General features: G+C 52.3%; 1 protein-coding gene across 1 annotated transcript; it reads right to left on the bottom strand.

Moving 5' to 3' along the window:
* Positions 1–7,350: 7,350 nt before the first annotated feature.
* On the bottom strand, positions 7,351–17,581 carry LOC136547269 (mitochondrial import inner membrane translocase subunit TIM44-2-like). Its single transcript, XM_066539230.1, has 14 exons — positions 17,292–17,581; positions 16,348–16,454; positions 16,127–16,201; positions 15,940–16,015; positions 15,784–15,828; positions 15,289–15,696; positions 15,139–15,207; positions 14,979–15,043; positions 9,262–9,330; positions 9,114–9,186; positions 8,339–8,443; positions 8,068–8,139; positions 7,912–7,974; positions 7,351–7,792 (listed from the first exon to the last, which is right to left on the bottom strand). The coding sequence occupies exons 1-14, from the start codon at positions 17,352–17,354 to the stop codon at positions 7,658–7,660; spliced, it is 1,425 nt and encodes a 474-aa protein (XP_066395327.1). The 5' UTR covers positions 17,355–17,581; the 3' UTR covers positions 7,351–7,657.
* Between the last annotated feature and the right edge of the window lie 574 nt (positions 17,582–18,155).

Genomic DNA, 18,155 nt, shown 5'->3' on the forward strand with positions numbered 1-18,155 from the left:
TGGCGTCGCCGGTCCCGTCCCCGCCTGTCGTGGATGCGGCCGAGCAAGCCGGGCGGTCCGAGGAGCGGACTGGCACCAGTGCATCGCCAGGAGCAGTGCCAGCGCGCGACTCATAGCCGGAGGATGCCCCACCCACTGCTCCGATCAAGGAGTCCCGAGCCAAGGGTCACGGAGACCCGTAGGCCGGGCAAGAGCCGGTTAGGAGGACTCCGCCCCCGGCTGAAGTGAGGGAGCGGTCCTTGCCCTGCAGGCTCGTCGATGTTGGGTCCTACCTTCAGAGTCGTGCCGCTCACCTCCCAGTACATTTTTCTTTGTCCCTTTTCGATCTTTTGCTGATGAGTCTTTTTAGAGTGTGACTTATCTGCACTTTTTGTCAGTGGCCGGGTGATGTTGGGGTTGAGCATCGCTCCAACTCCCATGCGGGAGACTTGGAGGCCCACCCTGTAGCGTGTCACGGTGAGCGATGGGGGGAACAAGGTGGCGGCGGCGAAGTCTTCCCTTCTGGGGGTGGTGCCCCCAGGGTCAGTTGCTGGTATGGTGGCGGCGGCGGCGATGGTGTTGACGGTGATCCCGGTGCTGATGGCGGAGGTCGTGTCCGAGGTAACTCTAGTGACCCCTCCTCCACTGGCTACGGCGGAAGAGGCGAGGGAGACCGAGCTCCCTGCCTGGCCGGGTGGAGGGCTGCACGGCTCGCCCTTGTCATCGGAGCCGAAGGTGTCGGTGGGGGACATGGCCGAGACAGAGTCGGAACGCCCGGCGGTGGCCGCGCAACCGAGGTAGTGGATATCCCGTCGGACGATGAGGCTGATGACATGGTGGAGCTGTCGGTGTCATCGCAGGAGCTGGCGGTAGTTTAGTCGGAGGTTGGGCCCTCCGGTGGGCTGCCGAAGGGTGACCTAGAGTGGCCCTGCCCTGATGACCCGACAAAGGTGTGGTTCGTCCTTTGGGATTCGCAGGAGGGTCAGCTCTAGGACATCCTTGGGGAGCAAGGACATGGGATTCGTAGGAGGGTCAGCTCTAGGACATCCTTGGGGAGCAAGGACATGCCGCGGTGTCCGAACTCGCCAACCTGTCCGCGAGGCTCGGAGATGCCCAGGAGTGGGTTAAGTCCGCTCAGCAGTTAGTCAAGGTCGACCTGCAGCTTGCCGTGGAGGTGAGTTTCTCATACTTGTCCTTGACCTCTGAATCTTTTGTTGGTTGTTTTAGCATGCTTGCTTTTCGTAGAGTCCGAAGGGGATGTCATCCCGCAAGTCCCGCTTCCTCCGAATGGAGCACGCCTGGATGGCTGAGCTTGAGCGTCAGCTAGAGTCCGCTCGCCATGAGTCGCAGGACCGGGTGGCCGAGGCGACCGCGGCACGGGCGGAGGGGCAGCGTGCAGCAGAGCGGGCGACTACCGCCAGGCAAGGGCTCGAGGCAGCGAAGGCCCACCAGGCGGAGACCGAGGCAGGGTTGCGGACATCCCTAGTGGACACCGAGGCGGCGCTCCAAGAGTCCTTGGTGGCCCTTGAGTCGGAGCGGAGCGCTTTGGTGTCGGAGCGGAGCGCCCTGGAGTTGGCGCAGAAGGCCCTGGAGTCAGAGCGAAAGGCCTGGTCGGAGGCGGACCAGGAGGTGCTCGCGCTTCGGGGCTGGGTCATGGGGACGGAGGAGGTGAACACCCGGCTGTGCACGCAAGCGACTCGACATGTGGAGGAATTCTCCGTCCTTGAGAACTTCCACGTCGATACGTACCTTTTCTATTTTTCGTCGTGTTGGTTTTTTCTTCAGCCTGTTTCTTAGCTTGTCGCCCTTCTTTCAGAGTTGGGTGGAAGGGTGAAGACGCTGGAGCGGGACCTAGAGACAATCAAGGCGACCTTCAGCCGGAATGCAGAGGAGATGGCCAAGTCTCGTAAAGAGCGACGTGCTCTCGAGGGGGAACTTGACCAGATCTGCAACGTTGCCCAGCTCGTCATCTCGGAAGTCTTCGGGTCGGCGCCAAGCACTAGCGCGCCCGCCGTCCAGCTGGCGGAGGTCCCAGATGCGGTCCGGGACCTTATTCACAAGCGGACTGTTCTACGGGGCGTCGGGGGTGCTGACTTCGGTGGCGACGCACCACTCGAACCTGGACTTCGCTACCATCTGCACAGGGTATGTTGAAGGCTTGAGCACGGAGGACATCCAAACGATCGGGGAGAGCTTGCTGACGCACGCAAGGTCGGTGGCAGAGCAAGTCTCTGCTCAGTGGGTGATGGACGTCCATCGTGAAGACGTGGCCAGAAGCATGCGTGGGGAGGACGTTGCCCAGCCTACGGATGGCACGAAGCCTGGGTCGGAGGTGGATGTCGTCTCGGGTTCGACCGAGCCGACTGTCGTGCCGCCGGGGAGTGAGCAGCCCACGCCTTTGCCGGTCGCACCGACAGCAGATGCCGTCGAGCCAGTCCAATAGCTTGTAAAATATTAAGTAGTTTAGTGAACGTAAAAAGTTTAAGTTCGTGGGGGATCCCCCGTGTAAACGTTCCTGTGTGCTTAATGACTACAGTTGGTTTCGTTTTCTACGATGGAGTCACTCCGTTCGGGGAAGTTTGTTCCCTTTTGTTCCTTAGTTTTTCCTTAGCATAATTTTGTTTTTTATTCTTTCTTTCTCATACCTGCCCGATTGTCCCGTAGGCTGCAACCTTGGGAGCCCGGGGCGTGGCCCGTGAGGCTCAGCTGCTCATAACCGTAGGGAAAGGCGGGGTACGATCGGTCGGAATGTTTTAAAGTAAAGCTACGTAAGGGAAATTAAAGGAACAAACTCCCCTTTTGATCGGGTAGGAAGGAATTTCACCATATGATAGTAAACAAAACAGAGAGGTAGTAGTGCCCCCTAGTGGAGCCCCCGAGCGCCCCGGGCCAAAAAGTGTTCGGGTCGGGATGCTTTTATAGGAGCATACGTTAAGTAAACAATGGTAAGACTGAAACTTAGGGGAAGAAAAATGACATAGCTGTTCCAAGCGTTCGGAGAGAATGTCGTCGTTGTTGTCCTTCAGTCGGTAGGCGTCCGGTCGGATCACTTCAACCTTCAGTCGTCCGGATCCTTGCCCGCTACGCCCCCTTTTTTGGTCGCTGTTTTCTTCCTTTGGCCCGCCGGCCTGCCGCAGAAGGCGCTTGAGGAGTTGACAGTCCTTGTAGAGGTGTTTGGCGGGGTAGTCGTGGTTGGTGCACGGGCTCTCCATAAGCTCGTGGAAGTGGCCCGGAGGGTCCTGCTGGGGCTGTGTGCCCGCATGATAAGCCGCGGCGACCAACGCGGAGTTGGCCGGTCGGCGGCGATCCTTTCTGTTCTTTTTCCCCCTCTGCATGGAGGGGCCCTCGTCTTGATCCTGGCGCTTGGCCTTACCTTTGCCCCGGCCTCCGTTGAAGCGCGGCGGGAGCGGCGCTTGCTGGGGTTGTTGGACAAAAGTCCGTGGTCCTGGGTCATCTGGGACTTCGGTCGCTGGCACGTGTGTCTCGGTTCGGTCCGAACCGCGCGTATACAGGCGATCGGTGCGGAGTGGTTGTCAAGTCAAGACGAGGAGCCCCTGAAAGATAGTCATAGTTAGCAGCTAAGTACTGTGTAAACGATGCACGATGGATTGATGGGTGCTCATTGTCAAATGTGAATGCCGGCGTGCGTTTCTTCCTTCTATACGTTTTAGTTGTTTTAGATAAACGTGTCGTCTGGACTCTGGAGGTGTTTGAGTGAGGTTACAATGTTTCAGTTTCAGAACGCCGAAGTCACTGCTTTTGTTGCGAAGTTCTCTGCTCTGCTCAAAAGGGATGGTAATGTTCTGCTTGTATTTCTACTGTAAAAATCCTGTGAGGTGACGAAGTTGCAGCCCAGGGGCTGTGTGTTTCGGCTCCTACTATTGTGTCTAAATTCCTTTTTACTTAATAAAAAAAAAGACAAAGCTGCAGTTTGCAGGCGAAACACCCTGCTAGCTGAATTTTAACTATTTTCGGCTTAGAAATTGACGCAACTCTTGGATGAAAAACTACAGATTTACGAATGCAGAGCCAGGTATCATACCCATACGTTTTAGAGCTTTTTTTTGTTGGTTCATTGGGCAGTTGAACGGTATACACTGATCTAGTAGTGCTGTTCCAGTGCTATAGCAACGGGCTAGAAACAAGTTTGAGATGTTTTCTGGCTCATAGTTTTCTTTACATTCCAGTGGACTAACGTCACATGAGAATGAAACTAATCAAAGCAAGCAGACAGGATTTCAACAGACCCTATGCGAAAAAATGTATCAAATCCATTAATAGAGAGAAACAGAAAGGGAACCTTTCATGGAGGTGAGGGTGCTCCTGACCTTGAGCTCGCACCCCTCACAGTCCATCCTGACCTTGAGCTCCACCGTCTGCAGCTGCTTCCTCTTCTTCTTCTTGCTCTCGTGGTCGTGGCCATGGCTTCCAGTCCCTCCCAGCAGCCCCGACAGGTACTCCAAGGTGCCCCCCATGGCAGCTCGCAAGGACGATGGACGACTCACTCACTCACACTACAAGGAACCCAACACCACCACCGGCAAGCAGCTCTCAAGAGCTACACAGAGCGCAGAGATGCTTGCTTGAGGAAGAAAAGGCCAAGCTAGCTTGCCATTTATACTCAAGCGGTCAAGCCAGCAACAAAGCCTTGGCCTTGTTGTCGAAAAAAAAAAACTAATCAGCAGTACTAATCAACAAAGCCTCTCAAGAGCTACACAGAGCGCAGAGATGCTTACATAAACCAGTTAGCAGTACTTATCTCTCATATAAACGAACCAACAACGGTACGAACCAGCCAACCGATCAGAGTCGCGAGAAAGACAGTTGTAGCTTGCAGGAGCAGAAAAAGGTCTCGCGAAGAAAAACGGGGGCAACAAGACAAACCTCAAAAAGGGCTATGACACTGTACGCTGTACCCTGTACAGTCTGTGGAGTTGATGTAGGAGTAGATATTTGTTGCAAGAGAAGAGATCAAGAGAGTGCAGGACGTGTTCGTTTGCAAGGAGCTGCCGTATTCGTTTCGTTCCGGTTCCACAACCACACGGCTAGACGTGTTCACCCAGCTTCCTGCGTCGCAATAAAACCGGCACGTCCTGACGTCCATACGCCCCGCCCCTCCTCCCTCCTGTCCCGATGCCCGGCTGCGACTGGCGGCTGCCTCTCTGCCTGCGCTGGCCTCCTATTTCATCTTGGATCGGACGACAGCTCGACAGCCGAGCGCAAGCGGCCCCAACGCCGGCGGAATCGCGTCGGCGACTCGGCGTCGCTGTCGCTGCACACCGATCCCGTCGCGGAACTGGAACGTCCGAACATGGCCACTGCGGGCAGGAAATGCAATTCCTCGCGTGGCCTGCCCACTAGAGCCTTTTCCGGCATGGCTTTCGGTTGCTACTTAAACGCCGCCGCCGCTGGTTTAGCCATCAGGGAGTGGTCGCTGTCGCGATCAAGAGCGATTGCATTGCAGCACCGCTCAGGTAGTCAGGTGTGGTGTGGACTGTGGAGGGAGAGCATGCAATCATTCCAGCAACAAACCGTGGGGCTGTCGAAATTGACGTTGTCTGCTCTTGAGTGCTGACTAATAACGCAAGTTGCATTGTGATGAACTCTGTGGTTTTCTTCGGCAAGTGAGTGGCATGGACACAGTGACGGACCCAGGATTTCGGAGTAGGGTATGCTCATGGCCAAAAAAAATACTTAGATAAACGATAAGAGCTTGCATAAAAGATACATATATTCAAACTAAATTGTTTGATAACAAAGAGAGATTACAAAATATTAGGGGTTACTTGTGCTTGAGCGTGACTGTGAATGCTAATTAGTTGTGGTCTTGGTGTGGACGGGGAAGGGGAATCTACCCTGCATGTCTTAGCAGCCCTTTCCCATGTTGATTTCAGATCAATCGACTTTGACTTCTTCATTTTTGAAAGGAAATGCCACTACTAGACTCGACTACCTACAACAGAATTAAACACGCATCTATGTATTTTGCAATTGGCAATGACATTTGACAGGACATAGCAATTAGCAAAGAATAAAGGGCAAAGGTGGTTTGAATTTTGATTACCCCTCACTGAACGAAGAAATCAAATCGAGCTGGACTGCTGGAATTGGGGAATTGGAGCTGCCGAGCTGGATGGGGAATTGGAGCAGCCAAGCACGCGTGGCCTCCTGGTCCAGTGGGCAGTGGCCTGGATCTGCCCCGCGCGGCCGCGCCGGCGTCGGGACAGCCGGGCGGTGAGCGCGCAGGGCGTGGGGTCGCGCAGGGCGTGGGGTCGCGCTGGGGACCGAGAGCGAGCGGCGAGCGTGTGGCGGCCAGCGTCTAGCGGGCTGCGGGCAGACAACCGGCGAACTTCCGACGAGTCCGCGAGAGCCGGCCAACCGCGGGCGGGCGTGCGGCGGGGGACGGGGATGAGCTACGGCGCCTTGCCCTAGCGCCAGCTCGGCGCTCAGTCAGTCGACGGTCTGGAGGAGAGGAGCGTCGAGGGCCAAGGGGAATGGGGGGATTGGGGAGTGGGAAGGCCTGATGGTCCATTGGGCCGTCCGGTTGGACGTGGCCTGTGGGCTTTTGACGCGAATTTGAACTAGAATATAGCAAAGAATAGCAATTTGAGATCTTAACTATATTATACATGTATATACCTCTACAAACTACTAATTTTTTTTCTAAAAATGTTGGGTATGTCCGAAAATACCCGGGCACAATTGTAGGTCCGCCCCTGCATGGACAGTGGACTACATCATAGCCAGGTAGAGAGGGGGGGTGTTGTTAGATTTCAGAATTGACACAACACCAACAATGGCCAATGGGACGAACCAACAATGGATGGTGGCTCGACCCTATATGTATATCTAATCTCTCTCTCTCTTTCGGCTCGACTAAGGCCACGTTTAGTTCGCCCGAATCGGCGCCGCCGAATACACTGTAGCAATTGTTGACTAAACGTTCGTCTCGTAAAGTACAACCAAACTGTGTAATTAGTTTTTGATTTCGTCAACATTTAGTACTCCATACATGTACCATAAGTTTAATGTGACGGAAAATCTTCTTTTTGCATAGTGTCAAAGTTGGAAATTTAGAAGGAACTAAACGCACCCTAAGCTTCACTGTTGTGCCGTCACACGGTACCCGCGCATCGTGCCCCGGCGAGCAGTTACATCATGCAGCAGCGGGCGTCCGCCGTCTCGTGCGGCTACAGGCACAGGTGGTGGCGAGCTGGGTGTGCAGGGGCGCGTCCTTTCGGCCGGCCACGGTGCCGGCCCATTACCACAGCTCCCGCCGTGGCAGCATTCGAGCCCAAGAACAGCTCGGACAAAGGCCATCGGCACAGTTGCATCAGCTCAGAACGCCCCGGGCAACGCAGATTTTTGGCCACCGGCGTGTTTTATTTCCATTTTCGGTACAAAAAGAAGTTACCAGTATGCTGCTTGTTTTACAATCCTTTCCCAGCCGACATGAGAATAACAGCTAAGAGTTACAACTCTGCGAGTAACACGCGTTAGATACATCAGAGAAAGGAATAGGAGTTACCATCAATTCATTAAAAAAAAAACTGTGCAAAATTGCTTGCACCGAGATGGCAACATCAACGTTCCTCCATGTAGCTCGTCGAGCAGCAGAGGAAGTATAACAACTATAGCCGATTCAGTGAAGGGAGAGCAAGAAACAGGATGGACTGCTCTATATGAGCGCTTTGATGCCAGCTTGTTGCATCTCACGCAGCCGCCAGACCGGATAATATGATTCTTCTTCTCCCACCTTGTCGCTGTCCATCAGTTGCATAGCCCACGAGTAGAAGACGGTTTGGATGGTATCCTGCCACATTCCAATCACAAAGAAAATGATTGAGCTACCTTGCAATGAGTCAACCACGCAGGCCAAACATAAAACATAGGAAATATGGTTTACATATAACCTGAAAAATAAAAGCCTACCTGTCCTCCTTCTGTGACTTGTCCTTCTCTATCTCGAACACAGTATATCTGCTGCGTTTGGAACTGAAATATATATCGGAAACAAGCATACATTGTTGTAAGTAGAACAAACTAATACAGGTGAACTTAAAATCAGCATACCACTAATTCACTTACGCGCAAGATAATTACGGGTGAAGATCCAAACATTTTTGTTTCCAATACATCAGCTTCTGAAATGTGCAGGATCTGTAAAGGAAATGGAATATAAGAAAAATTATTGGTCTTTTTTTTTAACAAAAAGACCAGCAGGATCTTATATGGTTCTTCCAGCTTAAGAAAAACAAGCTACTGTCAATAATGAAGAAAAAAGCTACAGAATATGGCAATCTAGTGTGACTGAGTTTAAGAAGAGGGCATATTCAAGGCATGTTCAGCAATGGCCTACTTTGTGATAAAAAAATATGCCTTGTGATGCATAAGCTTGTCTCTCTCCTTTGCAGCGCTCAATCACTTCCTTGGTGCAATATTTTTTTAGAGTCTTCACATCACCCTGAAAGCAAAATATGTAACTGTGAGGTGACCAAAAGTTCTAAAAATGTGTATATGAGTGGGCTATGACTGTTTCATGACGATTAGACACAATCTCAATTGATCGCTTTGAACTTCACATTACAAACTTAGAGTGCAGATTTGGCACCCAGGGGGGCTGGCGCCCTCATTAGCTAAAATACCATGTTGCAATGTTTCAAAAACCATCGCAAAAAACATGTATGTAGTACACATAAAGTTAAGTATAGCCACAACAATTCAGTTTGAAATTCATCCTAGATGTCAAGAAGTAAAATAGAAAAGCAGTCAACCTGGAGCTGTTCATCATGTGCAGACAGTGACACTTATGTTTTTTTAATCTCAACATCAAAGATGAATTTCAAACTGAATTATTGTGGCTACACTTAACTTTAGGTGTGCTACATACATGAGTTTTGTGATGATTTTTGAAACATTGCAACATGGTATTTTAGCTAACGACGGCGTCATATAATTTTTACCATAAACTTATCTGAAACTTAGTAGTGTCAAAATAAACGCACTAAAATTTTTAACTTTCACCAGAAAATATACAAAGAAGTAATATACAACCAGACCATCTCATTAGGACAGTCAGCAATCACACTAGTTCAACCAAAGAAAGGGTTTCTTCTTATTAAGACAAGGGTCACCTTTGAATACGCAGTTAGAACTGGTTTGATCGTTTCTTGAACATCAGCAACAAAATCAGACAGAGAAAAGGACCTGTGCAAAAAATGGTGAAACATAGCTCAACAACTACTTCCTGAGTCTCCCAAAGTAAAGTTGCACACGCCTTACAGGTCTCGTTGCCGAATTTCCCTGAATGTCACCGCAGCTGAGGTTTCTTCAAGCAAAGATTCATTCAAACTACATGGAATGAACAAAGGAAAATCAATGTCATGTCGTTCATAAAAAATATTGTAATATGATGAAAGAAAGGAAAAAATTCAATTGATTTGCACATGTAAGAATGTGATTATTGCATTTATTTATTTAATTTGCGTTACTAATGAAGAGGAATCACCAATGAATTTGCAGCCATGAATGCACCTGGCAGCTGCATACTTGGTGCTTCCAAGATCAAAATGTAATATGCTAAGTGCTAACAATAAATAATAGAATAGCTGCTATGAACCTTGGTCCTACTAGAGAGGGACCGTAGGTTGTATGCGTGGGAGGTTGGAGGGCGAGGTCAAAGTGCACGAGGAAGACGGCACGGCGGCGCCGTGGCTGCAGCGAGAGAGCGGCGGTTGCCCTAGAACCCTCGCGTTCCCAGGTAGCGTCCTCCTCAGTCAACCCGAGCCACTTGATCAAGACTTTCCAGACACCCCGGCGTTGCTGCGCCTTCAACGCACGGTCCGGCGCGGGCAGGATGCGGCCGTCCTGCGTCGGGGGCAGGACACCGGACTCAGCTGGAGGATCGCCGCGATGCTGCTTCAGAAGACTGACGTGAAAGACATCATGCAAGCGCGCTCCGTCCGGCGGCTGTAGGCGATAAGTGACGCAGCCGATGCGCTCCAGCACGCGGAAGGGGCCAGCCCAGCGAGGCCCCAGCTTGTGCTTGGCACGGGGGTCGAGAGACTGCGCCGTACGGTGGAGGAGGCGCAGCCAGACCCACGCGCCAACGCCGAACTCCACCTCCCTGTGGTTGGCGTCGTAGTACTTCTTTGCAAGCTGCTGAGCTTGAATAAGGCGTTGACGAACCTCAGCCAGCATCTCGTCACGATTGCGGAGAAGAGCATCCGCGGCCTCAGTACGCGCTGTCCCCGGCCAATATGGTAGGATGGCTGGCGGAGGACGGCCGTACACCACCTCAAAGGGCGTCGCGCGGAGGGCAGTGTGGAAAGAAGTGTTATAGCAATATTCCGCCCATGATAGCCAATTCACCCAAGCACGAGGCCGGTCACCTGTAACACAGCGCAAATACATTGCGATTACCTTGTTCACCACCTCCGACTGCCCGTCCGTCTGGGGATGAAACGCCGTGCTCATGCGCAGAGTCACGCCGGCCATCCTGAAGAGGTCGCGCCACACGTGACCAGTGAACACGGGATCCCGGTCGCTGACTATGGACGTCGGAAACCCGTGAAGGCGGACGATGCCGTCGAAGAAGGCGCGAGCGACGAACGCTGCGGTGTAGGGATGACGAGCGCAATGAAATGCGCATACTTGGAGAAGCAGTCGACGACGGTGAGAATGACCGACTTGCCGCCGACCTTGGGCAGCCCTTCGATGAAGTCCATGGAGATGTCCGCCCACACCTGGGACGGCACCTCCAGAGGCTGTAGGAGTCCCGACGGCCGAAGAGCGTCGGTCTTGTTTCGCTGACACACAGCACAGGAGCGCACCCAATCCTGCACCAACGTGCGATCGCCCGGAAAATAGAAATCCGAACGAAGACGATGCAGCGTCTTCTGAACGCCTTCATGGCCAGCCCCATGAGCGAGCTGTATGGCCTGATGTCGCAGGTCGCCCACGTCAGGAATGAAGATGCGGTGACCGTGCAGCAGGAGTCCAGCGTCGTCGCGCCAGGGAGCAGCCAGCTCACCCGCGCGCAGGCGTTCCTGCAGCAGTGCGGCGTCCGGCGCCATGGCTGTTGCGCGGCGCACGTCGTCGATGTACGTGAAAGACGGCCCGGAGATGTTCGCCGCTGCTGCTGTACCGCCGAGCTCGGGGGCATCCTCGGCGTCGCGGCGGGATAGAGCGTCCGCCACCGTGTTGAGGCGGCCCGGACGGTACTCTACAGCGAAGTCAAACCTAAACAGCTTGCTGACCCACTGGTGCTGAGGCACCGTCGACAAGCGTTGGTCCAGCAGGTACTTGAGGATGTAGTGGTCCGTCCGGACGAGGAAGTGGCGCCCCCACAAGTACGGCCGCCAGTGTCGTACCGCCTGCACCAACCCGATGAGCTCCCGCTCGTAAGCGGCTAGCTTCAGGTGTCGGGCGGCGAACGGCCGGCTGAAGAAGGCGAGAGGCCCAGCGCCCTGGTGCAGGACGGCACCGAACCCTGCACCCGAGGCGTCGCTGTCCACCGTGAAGATGTTGTCGAAGTCGGGCATCTGCAGGACCGGTCCCGTGGTGAGGGCGCCCTTGAGCGCGAGGAAGGCCGCCTCGGACTCGTTGTCCCAAGCGAACGCGTCGCGCCGCAAGAGACGCGTCAGTGGCGCCGCGATGACGCCGAAGTCCCGGATGAACTTCCCGTAGTAGCCGGCGAGCCCCAAGAAGCCGCGCAAGGCACAGACAGAGCGCGGCACGGGCCAGGAGGCGACCGCCGCAATCTTGTTAGCATCCATGGCGACGCCCTCGGCGGATATCACATGGCCGAGGTAGGCCACAGAGGAAGCCCCAAACGAACATTTGGAGCGCTTGAGGTGGAGACGGTGGGCGCGGAGAGCGTTGAGGACGACTCCGACGTGCTGCAGGTGATCCGCCCACGAGGAGCTATATATCAGGATATCATCGAAAAACACCAGCACGAACCTGCGGAGATATGGGAGGAGGACGTCGTTCATCAATGCCTGGAAAGTGGCCGGAGCGTTGGAGAGACCAAAAGGCATCACCAAGAACTCGTAGTGCCCCTGGTGTGTCCGGAACGCCGTCTTGCTGATGTCGTCCGGATGCATCCGCACCTGGTGATAGCCCGAACGAAGGTCCAGCTTCGTGAAGAAGCGGGCGCCGTGGAGCTCGTCGAGGAGCTCGTCCACCACCGGAATGGGAAACCTGTCCTTGGAGGTTTGCATGTTGAGGGCGCGGTAGTCGATGCAAAACCTCCAGGAGTTGTCGGCCTTGCAAACAAGGAGAACCGAGGCGGAGAACGGAGATGTGCTGGGGCGTATGATCCCTTGCTCCAGCATGGCGGCGCATTGCCGCTCCAACTCGTCCTTCTGGAGCTGCGGGTAGCGATAGGGACGGACGACGATTGGAGCGGTGCTCGGCAGGAGGTGAATCTGGTGGTCGTAGGGACGTACTGGCAGAAGGCCGCGCGGCTCGTTGAAGACCGGCCCGAACTGCAGTAGTAACCAGTCCAGGAGGGTTGGTCCGGAGGCGTTGCTCACCGCCCAAACCGCCTGCTGCCTGGTGGTGTCGTCGTAGGGGGAGCCCAGCCCCGTCCACTATACGCGGCGTCCAGCGCGCATGAAGGCCATGGAGAGGCTCTCGCAGTCCCATAGTACGGGGCCGAGGGAGCGCAGGGAGTCGAACCCGAGGATGAGGTCGAACTCGCCGAGACTGATGCCGAAACAGTTGATGGAGAACTCCTCGGCGCCGATTGTCAACGCGACGTCGCGTGCGACCCCGTGGCACGGTACGCGGTCGCTGTTGGCCACGAGCACCCGTAGCGTGGGATGCGGAACGGAGGGAAGCTGCAGACGACTGAAAAGATCGGCGTTGATGAAGTTGGTCGTCGAGCCAGAGTCGAGGAGAGCCACCAGACGGTGACCCTGCACTGTCACGGGCAGAAGCATGGCGTTCTTTGGGCGCACCCCAGCGATCGCGTACAGGGGCACTGTGGGTGGCGCCCCGACGGTGGCCGACGCTTCCCCCGTGGGCTCCAGGACTGGAGGAGCGACCGCGGTCGTCTCCTGGAACGCGGCCGCAGCGGCAACCTCGGCAGCGATCTCTGCGTCGACGTAGTCGTCATTCTCCAAGTAGAATAGATGCTGACAGACATGGCCGCGAACGTAGGGTTCGTCACAGTTGAAGCAGAGGCCTTGGTGCCGTCGTTCTTGTTGCTCCGCCGGTGACAGACAGCGGAACCGCGGCTGCCCAGGAGTTGTCGTCGAGGACGGCTGTGGTACAGTCCCCGAGGATGGAGCTGCAGCCAGCCGGAAAGCTGGGTAGAGGCCGGAACGCGCCGGTGGACGAGCGCCGCGCTGCTGCTGCGGCTGTGGTGCAGGCAGGAAGGCAGCCGCGCGACGTTCGTAAGCCCGCGTGTAGTACATGGCGGATTGCAGGTCCTGCGGATGCTGCATCTCGACGTCCACCTTGATATGTTCAGGAAGACCGCCGACGTAGAGCTGCGCCTTTTGACGAGGGTTGAGGTCGCGCTCATGGCAGAGGACGGCGTTGTAGCGATCTGAGTAGTCCTAGACCGTGGAGGCGAAAGGCAGACGAGCAAGCTCCTCCAAACGTGTGCCCCGCGTCGGAGGTCCGAAACGAAGCTGGCACAGCTCGCGGAAGCGCTCCTAGGCTGGCATGCCTTCATCTTGTTCGAGTGCGTAGTACCACGTCTGTGCAGCGCCGCGGAGATGGTAAGACGCCAACCATGTGCGATCCGAGGCGAGAGTGCGCTGGCCGCGGAAGAATTGCTCGCACTGGTTGAGCCAATTCATCGAATCCACACCGCCGTCGTAGGTGGCGAACTCGAGCTTGTAGAACCGAGGCGGCGCCAGAACGCCCCCGTGCGCTCCGTGATCAATGGCCGACGTGCTGCCGCCCCCGAGGGCCGCTGGTGCCGCCGACACAGTAGCGCCGCCGTAGAGGAGAGGCCCGTCCATGCCGCCATCGAACGGTCCGGATGTTGGGGCTGGAGGAACGACGGAGGGGATCAACGAGGACGGCGTTGGTGAGGTGGCGAACGTATAGACCGGCGCCGAAGTTGACCCCAACATTGCCCACGGCGATATGGGGGACGGGGAGGCCGGCCACTGAAGCAGATGGAGAGGCACCCCTGGCCCGCTATGGGGCATGCCGTAGGGAAAGCGCGGGTGTTGCGACACCTGAGGCGCAGCCGACAGCGGCAATGATGGAGGCGGCGGCTGTGATGGGAGAGGCGGTGGAAGGAGGCTGGCCAAGGACGCCTGCATGGCGACCATGTTGCGGCTGAGCTGATCGACCACGCCAGCCAGGGTTTCCAGGGTGAGCGAGCCGCCCGACGAGGTGGACGCGTCCGAGAGCTCAGAGGACGCCGTGGGCAGCGGCATGGACGACATCGGCGGTGGCGTGACGTGGCTGAGCGGAGCAGCGGTCATCGTGCCTGGAATCTCTGGTACCAAGCTGCTATGAACCTTGGTCCTACTAGAGAGGGACCGTAGGTTGTATGCGTGGGAGGTTGGAGGGCGAAGTCGAAGTGCACGAGGAAGACGGCGCGGCGGCGCCGTGGCTGCAGCGAGGGAGCGGCGGTTGCGGCTGTAGCCCTACAACCCTCGTGTAGCTACAGTAACGGAGGCACTGTTCACGCGTGAACAGTAGAGGCGACTAGGGTTAGGAACTCCTGGCTCCCAGGGGAAGCCAGAAACAATAAATTGTTTCTGCTTAATTCTCAAAATAGTCTTACAAGGTATTTATAACTCTTCTCATCTAATACTAGGAAATAAATTCTAATAATTCCAATAATTCTAATAATAGCTAATACGACTGCGACACGTAGACTTGAGGCCTTCCTGGACGTGGTCTCCTAGCCACGAGCAGGCCTTCTACGGCCATAGTGGAGGCCCGTCATAACAATAGCATAGTTCAGATTTAATCCATCAAATTCCATAATCAGATAGAACAAAGAATGATGGAGCACATCATACTCTTGAATTTTCTGAACCACTGGATTGTCACTTGTCTCCCATCTTTCTCGGACATCCTCAGCTACCTGCATTTGCATATGCACAACATGGATATCACTGCAAGACAAAATCAGGTTTGACCAAATACATCAAATACACCTGTACAGCATTGTGAGGGTACCTCTTGTCCCTTGGTTACAACAGGCTTGGTGTATTCATCCACTGTTTTATATACTGGGTGACCTCGGACCTTAGAGAAGAAAAAGGATTTCAGATAGGAAATCAATATGAGAAAGATAGGAGCAGAGTTGAACATTCTCCTTAAAGATACCTTATTCTTAAATGCTTCCCATTTTTCACCCAATACTGACTTTTTTGTTGGCGTAAGAACTAAATCAGTTCTTGTACTCTTTTCTACTTTAGCAGAAGCATGCCTAGCTTGATGTTTTCTCTTTCTGCTAGAGCTAGAGCTTAATTCATCCTTGACGATTTCATATCCCTGCTTAGCTAAAGTTGAAACTTTTGTGTCCTTCAACTTTGCAAATGCGCCGGATACCACTGGTGAAGCAGATGAGATTGTTGACTTCAATTTAGTAAACAATGTATGGCTGCCTGTGGCATCTTCAGACGTGCCATCTGAATGTGAGGATGCCTCAGCTTTCTCATGTTTTGAAGCTTCAGGCGAACCATCCCTACAACTTGTGCTCTCTTCTTTTCCAAGTCCAAAACTTTCCTTTACCTGTAAACAATTCATCAAGGCTAAGACTACATGTTTACAGAAAATCATGACCTATACTGTATCAAAATAATATTAATTCATCCTTACCTCTTCCTTAGCAGCAAACATTTTTTCTTTGATATTTGCAGTAACCTACAAGTGGAAAAAGAATGCCCCTATAAATCTACGAGCAATTGAGCATAAAACAAACAAGTGAATAGGGCACAGTTATCAATATTGAACCATTATCTGTCAATGGCTTACCTTTTTAGATGTCTCCTCAGCTTCACTCCAAACATCATCAACACCCTTGTATATTGTCTCAGTTGTCTTCTTAGTTCTGAAAAAAAATTGTGATATCTTCAAGTAAGACACGAAGAGTATATCATACCTTGCACCTATATGTAGAAGACTAAAAGTTGAAAATAGTGCGATAATTTTTGCAACTTACCTTACTTTGAGATCTTCCTTTACCACACCAAGTTTCTCTCCGAACTCCTTCATGGATTTCTGGAATTCAGGATTGCTGCAACAAAATAATAATAATAATAATAAATAAAGAGAAAAAATTGCTCATCGCCATACATATAAAAGGTGTCCCAGCAGTATATAACCATTATTTCAGTTGTTTAAGCTTTCATGATGGTGGAGACCTTCGAAAGTAACACATACCTGCTCAGCTCACCCTTTAGTTGCTTCGAGAACTCATTGAAAACACTTAGGTTCCTATTATTCAAATATCTATATGAAGTAGTTGCTTGCACATTTGCCCTCGTTACCTACACCATGTGCCAGCAATGGATGGCAATTAGTAGGATGCGTGCAGCTACGTAATAAAAGGAAAAAAAAAGGATAAAGATAAGGCATGCAACAAAAACCAAACTTCAGTGGCATCCCGCTTTGGTTTGATCACATATTGAATGAAGAAAAAGACACAGAGAACTTCTGTTTTTAAAAAACATCAAGTCAATACACTAGGCCTAATTTACTGTTTATGTTACTGCAAACAAGCAAATCATAGCTTAACTAAGGTGTACAAGCAAGTTTAAACTGCCATCTGTCCCTTGTTTGTGCAGCCATAAAGAAATTACATTAATAATGTATTAAAAAGGGCGTACCCAGTGCAGAGAGCTCCCGCTCTGTGTGGTGTCTGGGGAAGGGTGTCAGTGGCGAGCCTTACCCTCGCCTGTGCAATGCGAGGAGACCGCGATTTCACAAAAATCTACGAATCCAATTAAAAGCAAAGCATGTGTAGGAGACAATGGTTCCTTCAATCTTGACATAATTTAATACACTAAAGACTTTAAACATTCTATAATTTTGTTGCTTTGGTAATGAAACTCAGGAAATCCCGCTGTCGGAAAAAAAGTGAACATATTTATTTTCACGGAAGTTATTTCATTTTTTTTACCTCCCAAACAATAAACAATACTGGTGGTTGGGTGGTGGCTACTCCTCAACAGGATACTGCTCACAAGCTATTTCAGATAACATGAGGAGCAAATGCCCATATGCTATTTCAGAAAAAACAGCCATTGTTGTTCACATATAGCTTACTACTCGAAATCTAAATATCAGGGTTACACAATTGCTAAAAGAGAACATACTCCACTCACCAATCGCAGCGCGGCTTCGGATGAGGGCCGCCGGAGAGCCCGCAGCAGCGCCGAGGTCGCCATCAAGGAAGCAGAAGAGAGAGGGGCGGAAGGCGAAGGTACGGCTCACGGGACCTGTCGGCCACTGGTTTCGGCGGCGGCTCGCCGGAGCTGGCGGCGCGTGCTGGGAGAGGAGGCGGCGGGAGGAGTGAAGACCGCCTGTGGAGGTTTAAGGGAACATATGCAGAGAGGAAGAGGAAGGACAATACTAGTAAAGTTTCCTACCTTACAGGTGATTTTTGCAAACTGAACGCAAGCAGTGAGGGTGTAGTTGTAATAATTGAAAAATGCGCGCGTATGTGCAGATATTATTTTCTTGGAGCGAAAGATGGTGGAATCTTCGTCAAATATAACTCCTGTATTGTATGTATCCGGCGATCAAGGGGTTGGTCAGGCAAATTCTTCGTGATTTTGCAAGCGTTATCAAACTAGTGGGCACGCGTATTACAACATACTCACATGTATGTTGTGTCAAAATCTTAAAAGAAAAACTTATCTTTTTCATAGGGTCATGATGATGATAAATACTCCGCCCATTTCAAAATCTAAGATGTTTTGATCTTTTTTTAATAAATCGTTTTTACTATGTATCTAGATATAATATATGTTGAAGTACATAGCCCGTTATGTATCTATTAAAATCATAACACTTCGTAATTTGGATGAAGGAAGTAGATAGATAGATTGATATATAAACTTACGATTTTGTTCATGTTGATTTATTTCGTAGATGAATCATTAGTCGGGCATGGCCCATTGATTCAGATTTCGCAACTTCCTTTTGCGATCGCGCGTCCTTCAATTTTTTTTTTCTTTATCAGTTTT

This window comes from Miscanthus floridulus, chromosome 3 (genome assembly GCF_019320115.1).
Source record: "Miscanthus floridulus cultivar M001 chromosome 3, ASM1932011v1, whole genome shotgun sequence".
Lineage (NCBI taxonomy): Eukaryota > Viridiplantae > Streptophyta > Magnoliopsida > Poales > Poaceae > Miscanthus > Miscanthus floridulus.

Coding starts and splice junctions, on each gene's coding strand:
- LOC136547269 (XM_066539230.1), bottom strand. CDS start 17,354: ATGGCGACCTCGGCGCTGCTGCGGGCTCTCCGGCGGCCCTCATCCGAA. Junction 15,697..15,783: donor TGTTTGCTGCTAAGGAAGAG/GTAAGGATGAAT, acceptor AATTGTTTACAG/GTAAAGGAAAGTTTTGGACT. Junction 9,187..9,261: donor GAAATTCGGCAACGAGACCT/GTAAGGCGTGTG, acceptor TTTTTTGCACAG/GTCCTTTTCTCTGTCTGATT.